This window comes from Phaethon aethereus, assembly GCF_964289735.1.
Source record: "Phaethon aethereus genome assembly, chromosome: 5".
Lineage (NCBI taxonomy): Eukaryota > Metazoa > Chordata > Aves > Phaethontiformes > Phaethontidae > Phaethon > Phaethon aethereus.
The window spans coordinates 38,310,531-38,325,366 of record NC_138579.1 but is presented as its reverse complement, the minus strand read 5'-3'; the positions used below and the strand labels follow the sequence as shown (position 1 = coordinate 38,325,366).

General features: G+C 43.2%; 2 protein-coding genes across 2 annotated transcripts in view; one reads left to right on the top strand and one right to left on the bottom strand.

Moving 5' to 3' along the window:
- PLEKHH1 (pleckstrin homology, MyTH4 and FERM domain containing H1) overlaps positions 1-3,032 on the top strand; it is a gene marked incomplete at its 5' end in the record, with an annotated part of 46,572 nt that extends 43,540 nt beyond the window's left edge. Inside the window, 3 exon segments of the mRNA XM_082000275.1 lie at positions 1,316-1,402; positions 1,942-2,088; positions 2,397-3,032. Of these exon segments, the coding sequence (XP_081856401.1) occupies positions 1,316-1,402; positions 1,942-2,088; positions 2,397-2,573 (411 nt within the window). The 3' untranslated portion in view covers positions 2,574-3,032.
- Positions 3,033-8,068: 5,036 nt separating this feature from the next.
- On the bottom strand, positions 8,069-13,497 carry PIGH (phosphatidylinositol glycan anchor biosynthesis class H; the record flags this gene model as incomplete). Its single annotated transcript, XM_081999855.1, has 4 exons — positions 13,166-13,497; positions 11,113-11,322; positions 10,363-10,446; positions 8,069-8,170 (listed from the first exon to the last, which is right to left on the bottom strand). Exons 1-4 carry the CDS (start codon positions 13,340-13,342, stop codon positions 8,069-8,071), a joined length of 573 nt encoding a protein of 190 aa, XP_081855981.1. The 5' UTR covers positions 13,343-13,497.
- Between the last annotated feature and the right edge of the window lie 1,339 nt (positions 13,498-14,836).

Sequence of the window (14,836 nt, the reverse complement as noted above, 5' to 3'; positions counted from 1 at the left end):
ACCTCTCCTTACAAACCTTGTCAAAGCTTTCTCAACCAGGAATTTCCCTGGTCCCAAAGGCTGCAATGATAGTTTAAAAATACTATTTACATACCACTGGGGGGGTAGAAAGGAAGAGTCTCCCATAAATCACACCTGGCAGCTGACGCTAGCTAAAAGGACGATGGGTACTTCATTCCTTTTCTTTGCTTGCCACAGAGCTGGCTGCTTTCCTTGCCACACAAGAGGCAAGCACTGCTAATGTCCTGTTGCAGAAACAAAAACTAAAGCATGTATTGGGTAAGCTGCCAGCCCACAGCCATCAGTGGGAGAGCAAAGAACAGCTGGAGGGAGTGCTTCTCCCAGTAGCTTGTACCATCCCACAGCCCATCCCAGGCTAGAGCGCTGTGCCTATTACCCTTGCCTGAACTAATGTCCTAGGACATACTGGCTGTCTGAGAAATCTTGTTTTGGCATTAACCATCTTCCCCAACCCAGCAGAAACCTCTACTGAAAGCTTGAGATGGGTCTTGTTCATGGCTACATGTCTCTTGCTTTGAAGTCAAAGCTGCTATAGAATAAAGCCTAAAATGAAAGGGGTCTCGAGTAAATATACAAGAAGTTTTCAAAAAGACAGTTATCTCCACTGTCAGGATTAAAAGCAGAACAGGTTACTGGTATCTGAGATTACTGACACTGATGAACCAGAATATAGAATAGTTCCACCCAGAGTTTTATAATGTTGATATTTCTGATGATTAATGTATTTTATAACATTTCAATAGTTAAACAGTAAAGCCTGTGGCACTAGCCATGTAATAGCAGATTCCCAGGAAAGATTCAAGTCATTGGCCATAACAACACATAACTCACCTTAATAGATAATTGATGCATGTTTGTCAAAATCTGTAAGAAAGGAAATTGTGTTGATGTGATGGTACTGGGTGCACTGGTATTACAGAAACCAGAAGCCTTCACTGCCTGCCTGACTGATGGGAATAGCGTAAGAACCAGAGCAGGGCAGAGCTGCTGGGTTTTTTTTTTTCTCTGTCCTAGCATTTCCTTCAGTTTTAACTACACTGATGGAATTTAATTAATCTCAAAGCCTTCGTTATCATTGCATCTCTTGTGCCACTAGTCCAAAGATTCTATGTAAATCTGCAAATGTTACTCCAGATTTTGAGAAACGTCCTCTGAAAAATCAAACCAGCTCAGACCAGTAAGCCTATAGCATTCTCTCTCATCTTCATTTTATCCTTAAAACCCAAGATTGATGTCAGAAACATCTTTCTGTGGTGGTCAAGAAATATCAAAATTAATAATTTTCTTTCTCTAGCCTATTTTGCCTTCTTCATTGGAAGACTGTCCAGTCTGGATAGCTGTGAATGAAGACGGCATCAGCATACTGGATTATAACACTATGGTATGGTGAGGAACACTGTTTAAGAAAAATAACTTTCCTCCCACAGAATTACATTACCCTGAGTCCACTTAAAGTCACTAAAAGTTTGTCTTTAACTTCAAATGGATCCAGAAGTTAATTTGTAGAAGTCAGAGATGAGGGAAGTCAGCGCTATGTTTGAATGCTACATAAACAAAGGAAAATTACAGCTACAGCGTCAAGTAGGGTTTCATGAAGCAGCTAACTGACTCTTTGCGCAGCAAACATGCTCGTACATCTTGCAAAATCTCAGTGGTCTGTGCTTTACTACCACCATCTGGGATATAACAAAGTTTGGACTATTGCTCTGAAGCAGTGAGGCATTAAGCAAGCTAGGAGAAAACTAGAAACGCAATTCTCACTTGAGCTTTCTCTGCCAGCTGTTACCTATAGAGCCAATTACCTATACTGCCTATTGGTGCTGGAGGTCTGGTGTTCTTCCAGTAAGCAGCAAATATATTAAAGTGGCCATTTTTTCTTTTACAGAACTATGACTCTTTCAAACTCTCTGTTGTCTGCAGCACTTGAAGGTCTCCTATTCGTACTCCTCTGTGCTGACCTTTGGAGGCTGTCGAGATGACTTCATGATTGTAGTCAGTCAAATGAAAGAACGGAGTTCTGGAAAAAGCCGCACTGAAAAACTCCTTTTCGCAATGGCAATTCCAAAGGTAATTACAAAATGAACAGTGAGTTTCTTTCCGGCTGGCAGCATCACAGCTGGGCATTTTGTACAAGCCCTGGGGAGTGATACTTGTGGCTGCTGCACTAGCTATATGCATTCCATAAATCCCTTGTAAGCTGGAACCTTTAATCAAGAGACTTAATCTTCCTCTTAAAGATAGACCTTCATTTAAAAACCAAACAATTCCATGTGAGAAACCCATTTCCAAAAGTTATTCAGTCAGTAGGTTCTAAAAATCAAAGGGCACTCTTACCTCTAATTGACTTACAGTTAATAATTTTCTTTTTTCCCTAGATTGTTGAAGCAACACTTCTTATTGCCAGCTATATTAACTACCATGCGACACCTTCGCTCCTGTCTGCTACACAGCCCTCCCGAAGCAAAACACCTGCTAACAAGCTCTGGGAGACTGAAAGTCGGTGCTTTTTTCCTTCCATGCCCCGAAGCACTAAGGGGCCCACCCTGCTCTGAGGGCTCATTCCAAATGACTTCGGGCTTTTGTTTGGTTGGTTGGTTGGTTTGATTGTTGCTTTTTGGGGGTTGGGTTTTTGAGTTTTTTGGGGTGGGGTTTTTTTTTTGCACTGCTCTGTATGGAATTGCAGACTGCTATGATTTTGCTGGTGACACACCTTTTTCCATAACAATAGATAAAGCTCCTTAGTGTGGGTGGAGGCAATGTCCTTTCTCTTAAACAAACAAAAAAAAACAAACAAAAATTTGATTTTGGGGACTGTGCAGGAGCTTCCTTTCCATGCCATACTCCATCCAAAATACCATGTCTCAGGTCATTTGCCTGCACAGTGCTCCAGTCGCACTACACCTGCTCTCTTTCCTTGCACCCATTCTTCTTCCATCTCCTGATCTTGTATGTGCTTGTAAGCAAAGCAGTGTTTTCTTTGATCCCTCCCACTTTCGGCTTTTCGCCTGCCTTTAGATCATTGTACACCCTGTGTCTGGAATCTCAGTCCAGGTCTTAAAACCCTTACTGACCTCTCTTCCTCATCATAGCTCCTTTCAGTTATTATCATTATTTCCAATAATCTGTTTGCATCAGTCTCTAACTTGCTTGCTTTTTACCTGAATCAGACTGCAACCTCTGCAAGGCAGATTTGAGTGGTATATAGGCTTGAATCTGGCTGCAGCAGGCTGAGCAGACAGTCCTATTAAAAGTAAAAATGGGTGGTAATGGATACTGTGGCATGTGGCATGAACCCTGTACAAGGATGCATCCTGTTGACTGCTGCCTGCATTAGGAGCTGCCTATCCCTGCACCATAAACTAGATTTACACTGCAAAGGCTATGACTGGTGTAAAGATTAACATGACATAGTTTGATCAGGTAGTTTGGACATAACTTCACCTCTATGCTCTGGTTGTGAATAGCCATCATATTAAAGTTTTTACCAGTGTTTAAATTCAATGTTGCCACTCCCAGAAAAACTATTAAGATACTATCTTTTTGCAGAGACTGCAATAGTTTTCATGCAACTGCTTAACACAACCAAGAGGACAATTTAATTTTCCTTAGAGCTATAATGACTCCTCCCTGAAACTGATGCTAAAATTGAAAGACACAAACTTTCAAAGTCCTTGCTGCAGATGTGAAAGAAAGAAGACACTGTTGAGAAGGAAGAGGAACTAAACTGACGAGTAATTCCAATGCAAGTCAAGGGTAATTTCAGACCTGAAATACGGAGTATAGAATAAGAGTTCAGTGGTACTCAAGAATATTTTCAACTCTATTTAAGGATGGAAACCTAGTGTCTTTGCATGTTGAGGACTTGGAACGTCTAGGACTGGAACTGTGCCAGATGATGCCCTAGTGCCTACAGGACTGATGCATTTCGTGAGTCGATGCTGTTCTACGCAATAGGTGAACACTAGATCTCTGCTGCAGGGCCAAATGTGTCACGTGTACCACTGTCAGACAAGCACTTTCAAAGACTCTGTTAATCACTCTTGTAGATGTTTTGAGAGAAGTTTGAAACTGCACACAATCTCAGACAAAGGAAGACAAGGCAAGCAAATTTTGTACTTCTGTCTTTCAGCAACTGGAACAGATCTTCCCAAACTAGCTCTGCCATTCCGAGTTGACAGAAGCTGCTCCTTTCAAACTCCTGCTTCCTTCATGCTACTGTAGCAAGGAGGAGGTAGTCAGCAAATGTGTATTCAAGTATTGTTCTTCTGACTTTCCTATAGAATGGGTTTTTTTTAATCTGTTTCAAAGGAACTTCATTATAATTGAGAAGGCTAACAAATGAAAGAAAAATAGCAATTCTTGAAAATTTTAATCTATGTGACTTGAGTAAACTGTTTTGATAAGCATTCTAAAAAATCTAAGGAAGAAGTAACTGCACTTTCAAAAGTACCATGTGCAACTTCGTAATAATTACGAATTCATGGGCAACATTCCCAAATTACAACAGTGTGAATCCAACCATTAGAAAGAATTCAGCAATAGCAAACCAATGCTATTCAAAAATGAACAAGCCAACCATACCAGTGTTTTTACTCCCTAGTACTTGAAACACCCAACTGATGCACACAGCAGAGCTGATACATCAAGAAGTTTGTGTTTCATGCTTATGGTGGGTGCAAAACCACAAATTAAAGGAGCATGGGACAGACAAAAATTGAGGGGGGGGAAATTTAAACCAAACCAAAACCACCCCATGGTTGGTTGTGGAAATAATACGGCAGACATACAACAGGAAAAGATTGTATGAAGTGACCCGATTTGCACATACAGTAATGTACCTGCTTGTTATGAATTTAAGGACCATCCCTTGAAGTTACAGAAAAGGGTAGAAGCTTTCTGAGCCAAAAACAATTTTGAGAAGGTATTTAGTATTGGGTTTTTTTCCTTAGATACTTTGCCGTGACTATATATCCTGATAGAGTGGTCAGTAGTGTGTATTTCTTCTCTCTCTCTCTGCCCTCCCCCCACTATGCACGCAAAGAGGGATCTTAGTATAGCTATATCAGTTTGAATAGAGAGAGCATTATTCTTCCCCTTGCCTAACCATTCCTCCTCTATCTGAGGGTCTGTTTGGCAGCCTGCTTCTTGTATCCCACTGGTAACAAAGCTGCTTCAGAATAAGCTGAGCTGTCATTGGGGCTGGGGATGCACAAGACATAAAAGTCTCCAGTTCACAGGTGGGAGGCTGTACTTACCTTACAGTACTAACACTCGTGGCCTTAGAGACTTGTACCAGGGTGAACAGGAAGCAGAGACGTTGAATAAGCAAGAGCTGTCCTGAAGCTCATTATTTTCTGCCATAACTGCACTTTAAATTGAGAAGCATGGCATAGAGAACTTTTTTTTCTTCCTTATTTCTTAAAAATATTCACCAATACTTGAGTATTTCAGGGACCACCCCACTCTGATGGATGCACATATACCTCCTATTTATAGCTTACCTGATTTTAACCAACCAACTAATCTTGTGTATATATCTGTGTTGTATGATTCTTTGGTAGAGAAAACAATTTTTATTTTAATCAATGCTTCTGGCAACGACCACTGCTGCAGCATAGAATGACATGACAAAAGCCTTTGTTTTCCTAACTGCTGTATGTATGTAAAAGGCTGTCTGGGAGATACTGTGAGATTTCTGTTTGTTCTTAATAAAATGCAGTTATCATGAATTAAACTGTATTATTCTCAGAATGAAAGAAACTATTTTAAAAGCCAAAATAGTCTTAATGTAAACAAAAATGGACAAAGATTGTGTCTGGTATCCAGGCACGTAGCTGGTGCGAACCTGCCCTAGTCTGAGTCCTTATTTCTCTCTGCTGATCTTCTCTCAGCTTTAGAGGATGACTAAAGTGCACTCCCATGGGCACAGGGTGTTCACTCCTTCAAAAGATGGCTGAAACGATCTTCCAGACTTCCTCCTGTGACACAGCTACTTGGTTATTTCTTCAGTGCACGTTCTCAAGATCTCATGGGATTTTTACAGCATAGTCAATGTTCCCAGCACACTCTTAAGCCCAAGACTGTCCACTCTGCTGAGACATCATTTATTTTCTGATGCATTTTCCCCATGGCCCAGCGAATCTTCCTGCTGCTCTACTGCTACTCAAGGGCCTTGACCATTTCTCTTCCCCATGAAGAAATACAACGTGGCCAAAACACGCCCTGAGCCATACGCAGCTCAAGCATACCACATGGTTCTTAGTCAAAGGACCTCCACTGTAGTCATTTACAGTCACACTCCCAGGGCCTGCCACCGTTGTTGATAGACAATTTCTGCTCTTGCCCCAGCACCCACCATTCCCAGTTCTGCCTGGACTTGCAACCAAACACAGTCTGCATCAGGGTGCAGCTTCGCTAACTTCAGAGAGACCTACCAACTTACATTAGGGCAGCACTGGAACTAAAAATCTGGCCAAGTCCAATATTTAAAGTATTTAGGAGAAATAAAACCATACAAAAAATTAAGTAACCTAGATAACATTCCCCAAAAGCCGGTGGCACATCGCCAAGGTGCTGCCTTTCACTTGGACAACGAGAATACTTCCTGCGACATGAGCTAACCTGTGTCTTTCAAACTTTATGGCACCATGAAAAAAATAAATCCCCTTGTCTCTACCATACTGCATGATGGTATATTGCCACGTTTTAATTACAGATTGTGTAGAAAAGCATAATATAGCATTGTATGCAAATTAAGCATGGCCCCAGGCTCCTGCCAACTTGCTGGTTTAGCTCTTGTTTTGACATTTCAATTGTCTCAGTTATATTACTAAAGAGTCATGGGGAAAAAAAAAAAAGAGAGAGAGAAAAATACCAGTTAAAGGTTACAGTAACTTTTAGCTTGTCAACAAAGAAGAACTTCCCAACCTGAGGTTACTCCCCAGGGCACAGATCAATAAAACTTTATTCACATAGTCATTACCATCATTTTCAACAACACATTTTCCTCATATTCTCAGAGCCTTTTCTGTGGCCCTTTGAACACCACATCTTTTCCATGTCCTGTGTCACCAGCCTCCTGCCCCATTCAGCAATGGGTCCACATCTTCCCTGTCTTCCTCTTGCTACTTATGTACTTACAGAAGCCCTTTTTGTTGCCTTTGACATCCCTCAACAGATTCAACTCCAGGTGGGCTTTGGCCTTCCTAACTGCATCTCAGACAGTGTTGCTGTATTCCTCCCCAGTTACCTGTCCCTGCTCCCACCTTCTGTATACTTCCTTTTTGTGTTAAAGCTTTACCAGGAGCAACTTGCTCATCCAGGCAGGTTTCCTGGAGTTTTTGCTTGACTTCCTGTTCATTGGGATGGAATGTTCTTGAGTTTAGAGGAGGTGATTCTTGACTATCATCAGCTTTCCTGGAACCCTCTGCCCTCTAGGGCCCCATCCCATGGGACTCTTTCAGGCAGATCCCTGAAGATGTCAAAGTCTGCTCTGTTTATTTCATTAAACATAACTGAATGCAACAGTATATTTTAATTTTCTGTTATTTTGTTTCTGAAATTCTCCTGTGTATCAGGGTTACCAGCCCAGACCACACATCAGCTTTGGTATTTAGAGTGGTATATGCTTTTTTCAAACAAAGGGCTAAATAGAAACAAAAAAATGTATATTTTTGGCAGTCTGGCCAAGTTTATGAGTTTATCATAATCTTCAGATCCACAAAAGAGTAAATGTTTGATGCATGTTCCCTTTGCCCTATTTCCTGATAATTCTTTTCTGGAGAGGCAAGAAAAAAAACTGTTCTGAGTCTAAAAAGTTCTGCTCACCTGTCATCGTAGCAGAGGATTTCAAGGCTCACTTCTGTGCTTGAGCTGACATTTTCTGTGACAACTCTATGAGTCTGTGTGGGCCTTTAGCCGTAACATCACTGTATTGCTGCACCACCTACTCATCTAATTAAAAAAAAGCCATGGGGCAGTTCTGCTTGCTTTTCCATGTGTCCCTCTGAGCCCTTCTGCAAGTTTGCTGCCTTGTTGGGTTTTTTTACTATTTTATTCCACTTGATTGTGGAGCTATCTTCCTCTGCTCCAGGATTTCTTGACAACTTTTGTACACTTCTATCAAGCAGTCCAGACGTGGCTTGGAGCTCTAGAATTTAAGTCAAACAAAGAATCAGGCTCTAAATTACGTGTAAAAGAGCTGGAAAGCTTTAACTTCCCACTAGTGAGATTATTAGTCAGAGAAAGGAATGTGGAGACAGCTGAAGCTGACACAAAGCTGACTATCAGAAGCTTGCATGTATAATGAATGCAACAGCAAGCTATCTGTAGTGCATTAGCTTTCTCACATTAAGTCAATGGAGAATAGATTTCCCTTTTACATGTTTGTTGAGAAATAATCCATCAAACTCCAGGAGGTGTTTGATGTAAGCTGGTGATATGGGAATGCACAGCCATTCCATAAGCTATAACTTAGCTGCTCTGTGATGAAAAACACCAGTCCCTAAAGCTGCCAAGTCAAAACATGCAGCATTGTTCTGCAGTTAGCCTGAATCTCCCACCAAATCAGAAATCCTCCCCGTTCTCAGCTCACAGTGGCAGCGTGGAAGAACGTCCACACCTCCCAACCCATTAACCTATCTATTAGGCCATACTCCCTCTAGGGACCTACCAAACAGCAGACTTCCATACACTAATCCACCACCCTAGAAGACCTCCACCCTGACAAATCTACCTTCAGGACAGGGCATTTAGACACCTGGCCCTTGGCCTCTGCTAGTACTGCCAACAAAAGGACAACAGAAGGTTAACTGAAAACATCAATTCCTTTCACACAAGCAGCGAATGGTGGTCAAAGTATAATGATTTTCCATCACTTCTAACCTGGACCAGATTAAAAACAGCAAGGAGGTGAAAGTTTCCCAGGCCCACAGTCCCTATGGTCCCATGACTTTTGAGCTCCCAAAACAGCATTACCGTGTAAAGTCCATCAAATGTCTCCCCTTGCAAGTGTTGCTTAAAAGAACAATAGGTCAATTCAGCGCAGAAATGCTCCTGGGCTCAGTGACATGGTAAATTGTATTTTTGAAGTCTGACATAACTTAGAGGAACTCAGTGAAGGAGACACTATAAAGTTACTAATTACTGCTCCTTCAAAACTAAGTAACATACTAACTGGCATGTTAAAGTGAGAATTACTGACAGGTAATGAATTGCAAACTGACACAGCTCTTCCTGTACCTCCTTTCCTGGTGGAGTCAACTCTACCAGTACTAAGATACTTCCAGGAAAATAAAACTGTTCAGAGTTGAGGTAGAAAAAAACCAGAGAAACTACAGAAATGCGAGGCAGCATCTCTGAAGCTGGAAAGGAGCATGTATAACTAAAACCAGGTTCCTGATTGCAGCTTTCTGGAATTTACTAGTTGTTGATTTCCAGCAAATCCATTTTTTCTCCCTTGACTATATGTGAAATGCTTGATTTATATTATGGCTAGTAAATGTCTTTATAATTGTGGGACAGAGTTAGCAGCAAGTATCAATGGAATAGTCTATTTATACCCCTCAGTATTTAGCTGAAGACTATCTGTATCCAGTCATAAACTGGATGTGGACTACAAAATGACAGCCACCAGCAGCAGGTAAATTAAGAAGGACAGAGGGGGCTATAAACCTCAGCAGTCTAAGATGTGAGGTACCTCTGTACTGCTTACCACCACTCAAGGATCAGGGCATTGTTGTGTTAGGCATGTACATACAGAAAGAAAATCCATCTCAAAAATGGGATTATGAACAGTAAGCACAAGTTGGCAAGGGAAGAGAAAGGGGAGACAGGGTAATGGTAGAGCAAACAAGTTACTACACATTAAGCAAATTGCTCACAGCTTGTACTGTGATCTTTGTCAACAGGTGAGACAGGGGAAGTCATTCTAATGCCAAGAACATTTTTGGCACACAGAGCTGAGAGAAAAAACAGCTGCAGCACAGTGCCATAGTTATGATGGTAACACTGAGCATAAGACTACACAGAAAGCTGTATGAGTCCTCAGTACACTATGTGAGCCAAAGACTTGTAGTTCATGCAAACTCCTGGCTGGGTTCAGATTTACACAGCTCCCTGTTCTTTGAATGGAGGACAAATGAAAAAACCATCCCGGGTACGTAGTTCTATCAGACTTCTAATACCACCCATTCCACAATACTGTCAGACCCACCCTGGAGGCCCACTGAGGGAACAGCAACTGTCATCAGCTACCTGTAGTGGAATAAAGATAGGCTTAGACAACTGGCACACACACACAGACCACAGATCTGGATTTCTCCACCATTCAGTCAAACTCACCTGAAAGAGTGGCACAACCTCAGATACTCCCTGAGGATCTCCAGGGTCCTGGAGGAGGATGCACAGGTAGTAGATCACTTTTTGCTACAAGACAAACAGACAAAATCATTGGAGTTTGAAAATGCTATCAATGTGCCTGGAGTTACCACAGAAAGAGGATCTGTTTCAACTCACTGGGCTGAAGGCCAATCGCCCCAGGCCACAGTCAAGCCTACAAATTTGTATCTATAGCTTTCCTCCCTTCACACAATAAAAAAACAATTTTACCTGTGTTTTCTTCTATTAAATTTTTAACCTGAAAAGAACACATATATGCTGGAAGGGTAAGGTCTGCTTTTCTACAGAAGCCTTGCAGAATACCCCAGCAATAGGAAAAATTCTCTCTTGTGTTCTCTATCTTCTTATCTCCATCTTGACTACTTATGGAGTTTGGCATCAGGATTTGTACAACAAAAGGAACTTGTACACCAGGAACTGTACAACACAAAGAACTAAAACCACTAGCTCAGCATTAGTGACATTATCTAAGGGATGGATTTGGCTTTTTGGAGGTTATTTGTTTGGCTTGAGATCTCCTTTAAAGGTGACAGAACAGGTAAGAGAATAAAGAAAGAAATATGAAACAACACTCCTGATGTCCATAAAGCTATGGATGGTGCTGTGTTTAACTGCTCTGGCAAATTACACTCATGAAAATATACTGGATGTGAGTGTGCCCACAGGTACAGAAGAAAGACTGTGTATGATTACCATATGGATGGCTTCATTGATAACCACATCCTTCACGTGACCCATCTCAATGAAGGTTGTGCTTTCCTTCCCTGAAGCATAGGATGAAGTCACCTGAATGCCGAGTGAGCCGATGACCAGTAGGGATTCCTGGTCAATTTTCACAAAGTGCAGGTATGTGATCAGGCCGATCAGCGTGAGGAAGATAGCAGCAGAAAGCACCATGCTATTCTGTAACAGAAGCCAAGCAAAGACAGAGCTCTGGTCTTACAATTAACTGAACACAGCTCTAGAGAAAGTAATATTGCACAGTAAATTATAATATTAAAGCTACAGTTACAAGGCAATTTTATCTAGGTAGAGTCCTTTTATACACATATATCAGCCAGCCAGGTGAAATGTGATCTAAATCAGTCTTCACAGTACAGTCTGAAAGAATTGGGAGCTGAAACTGAAAACTGCAAGAAAATTCTATTCCCTTAGCCCAGAAATCTCAACCAAAACCCTTCCTGCCTTAAATACCCATCTAAAGAACATTTGCTTTCTCCTGTGCTTTGTCTGAGTGCGAACGTCTTTTGCATGCTGCAATCTTGAGATTGCTGTTATATAAAATAACTGATGACACTGTAGACAATAGTAAGTCATCTGAAGGCCTGGTAATAAATCCTAAAGGTCCATAAACTACAACCTATTCCTGGGACACATTTTAGAGATCTCCAGGCCACATACCCATGAATCAAAGTTATAACTGACACTTCCTAAAGGACCATAACTGCATGGCCCTACCACTCAAGCTGGGCCTATATCAGCACATGAGGTAAAAAAGCCATGACAACATTCAAACAGAAAGGATAAAGGATTTCTCTGAAAGTTTGTCATCATGGGAAAAAAAACACCCATGAATTACATACTCTGAAATCCACAGAGTGAGAGACTTTCAGATCTGGTTTCCTGGAAGAAAGGAAGAATTGCAGTCATTTGCATACCAGCTGCATGAGCATGTGTAAAACCAAGTAGGAGGGCAGTGGGTGGTAACCACTGGCTGAGGTGTATGCTTTTGTAAAAAAAACCCCTCGAACACAGCTTCCCTTCCAGCTAGAGCAACATGAACCATCTCTTTGTCTCTGAAACCTGCAAACTGACTTACGTCGCAGTCTCCATCTTCATTCCTTGTGAAAGATTATTGAAAAAATTGAAGTGCAGCAGTCATAGCACTGGTCACAGTGACTAACTTCTTCGGTCAAGCTACTGACTTCAATTTGGAGCTAACTGGCCTGGGTCTACAAGCTGGTCCTTCCCTGCAAGTATGGGTCACAGATCAGATATCTAAACTAATACTTCTGGATTTGTCAGCAGCTTTTGAAATCCATACTGCCAAGGTCTTACTGCTTCAGCTGTGAAACGTGAGCAAGTAGACAGTCACCATGCAGTGCTCTCTTTGAGTGGTTCCGGAAAATCCCTTTGGGGATTAACACTCACTCACCTTTTTCTATATATCGTTTATTCTAGATTCCCACAACGCATCTCTCCATGTCAACATCTGTTATTTGGACTCACAAGAATGCGCTAAGCATCACTCAACACCCATACGTACACCAACCCTATTTGGCAAGAGGCCACAAAACAACAGAGGCATCCAAGAAGCCACTAAGAGCACCCAGGCTGCATGCAGCCTGTGGGCCCTCAGACGCTGGCTAGCACAGCTCTCTCTTTTTCACCACATATGCTTCATAATCTACTACCTCGGCATTCCCAGAGCATGGAGGGGGCCCAGGATACCTGGAATGGCCTTTCCACTGGCTCTGGCCCACGTTGCCCATGCCCTAGGAGCAGCTCGGGGAAGGCTGCACGGCTCCCTCCAGGCTTTGGGGACACACACTGCCACCGAGTCTCTCGGATGCCAATCACAGTCCCCAGCTACCTCACAGTATTTCGGCGGGACACAGGCTCAGGGGCACAGCCGTCTCAGGGTCGGGCCCCCGGGTCACCCCTCGGCGTTGGAGGCGCGGAGAGGTCTGAGGGGCGGCGGGAAGGGGCGAGGCCGGTGCGCCGCGGCCCGGGGGGTGGTTGGTACCTCGCTGAGCACGAAGAGCCCGTAGGCCGCCAGCCAGACGGCGGAGGTGACGGCGCTGAGCGAGCGAAGCTGCAGGCGGGGGCAGCGCACCGCCAGCTCCCGGCAGGAGGCGCTGTGCTGGCGGCACCGCAGCGCGATGGGCGCCCCCGACGCGGAGCGGTACCACCGCTCCTCCATGCCGCCCTACCGGAACCACCGAAAAGCAGCCTAGAACGGCCCGCCCGGCTCGATGGTACGGCCCAGCTGCGTACTTCCGGCGCTTGGCTCCCCGGCGCGGGGGTGGTGCGGCCAGCCGGGCTGCCTCTGCTCCGCCAAATGGCGCCTGCCCGGCAGCCTCCCGCCCGGTGGGCATGCTGCCGTGGGGTGCCGGCCCCGCTTTGTCCCGAGGATGCTGCCTCTGTCGTGTCTTGCTTGGTTAAACCTCGCCAGGCGTCTTTCCTTAATCCTCATCGACTTCAGGAGCTTCTGCTGTTCGCAAATATTGATAATTCACTGCTTGCTTCCTCCGTTTTTTTAATAACGGTTTTAAACGACACAGCTTTTAGTGGTGGTGTGTCTGTCTCATGCCATGATGAAAGGGGGGGGGTGTCCCCCACTTGCCTTTACCGAAATTCCTACTACATAAATGTAGCTATTTGTCTGTACCACCCTTTACTACAAGCTTTTTTGTTTTTTCCCAGTAATTTTTTTTTCAAAGTTTAAAATGCTGTCTTTGAAGCATCTGATAAATCAGAGACTTGGCTTTGTGTACAGAGATGTAATGAGTCTTCTTTTGTGTTCTCTGCAATACTTCTCAATTGCTACTTCGTATGACTTGCCTGGCAGTGACATAAAGCTCTGCAATTTCCAAACCATCATCTTAACTCCTTTGCGCTTTGTATTTGTTCCCCCTCTCCCACAGTCCTGGAGTGTGTCCGTTAGCTTTAATTGCAGACATCATCTTTTCTGTGAGCAATTTACTTCATGGTATCTTCAGAGCTCTTGGGTGGATACTATATACACAAACCTGTTATCTTGTTCTTGTAAGGACAGCAAAGGAGTCTTTAACGGACACGAGAAACCAAGGGGCATTGAAGAATGACTACCAAGATGGTTGGCACTAGCGGAAGACTTCTGCAGTATGTCCAGGATTGAACCGTGACGCAAGAGCCGAGGTGAGGGAGGGAGCTCTGCAAAGGTGAGATGGCCTGGAGATGAAAAAAATAAGACAATGAATTGCAGAAACGGAGGAGAAAATGTTGACATTAAAAAGAGTGTGAAAGAAGTTTATAGATGGAGTGAAAGTTGAAAAACCAACGAACTGAAACCAGAGTTCAAGTTTTTTTGAAAAGGGAAGAAACGTTTGAAAGGACAGGTAGAAGAAGAAAAAGCAATGTGAAGAGTGAGAAGGTCAGTGACAGGAGGGAGAAGTTTGAGCTCCTGCAGGAGTGGTAACTCACGTTAACAAAAAGACATGGCAAGTTACCAAGATAGAGGCGAGGAGAGGACTTGGAAATCTTAAGAGGAAAAACCAAGTGTGTGGATTTTTTTTTTTGCGTCACTAGCAGGTCACAGTTTAACCACGTTTGCGCCCTGTCATCTCTCTTCTCATGAATGCTGCCAGCCTTTCCTTCAAACACGTATGTAAGGTTGCACATTTGACAGTAGGAATCATGTTGCCTTGTCAGTGAG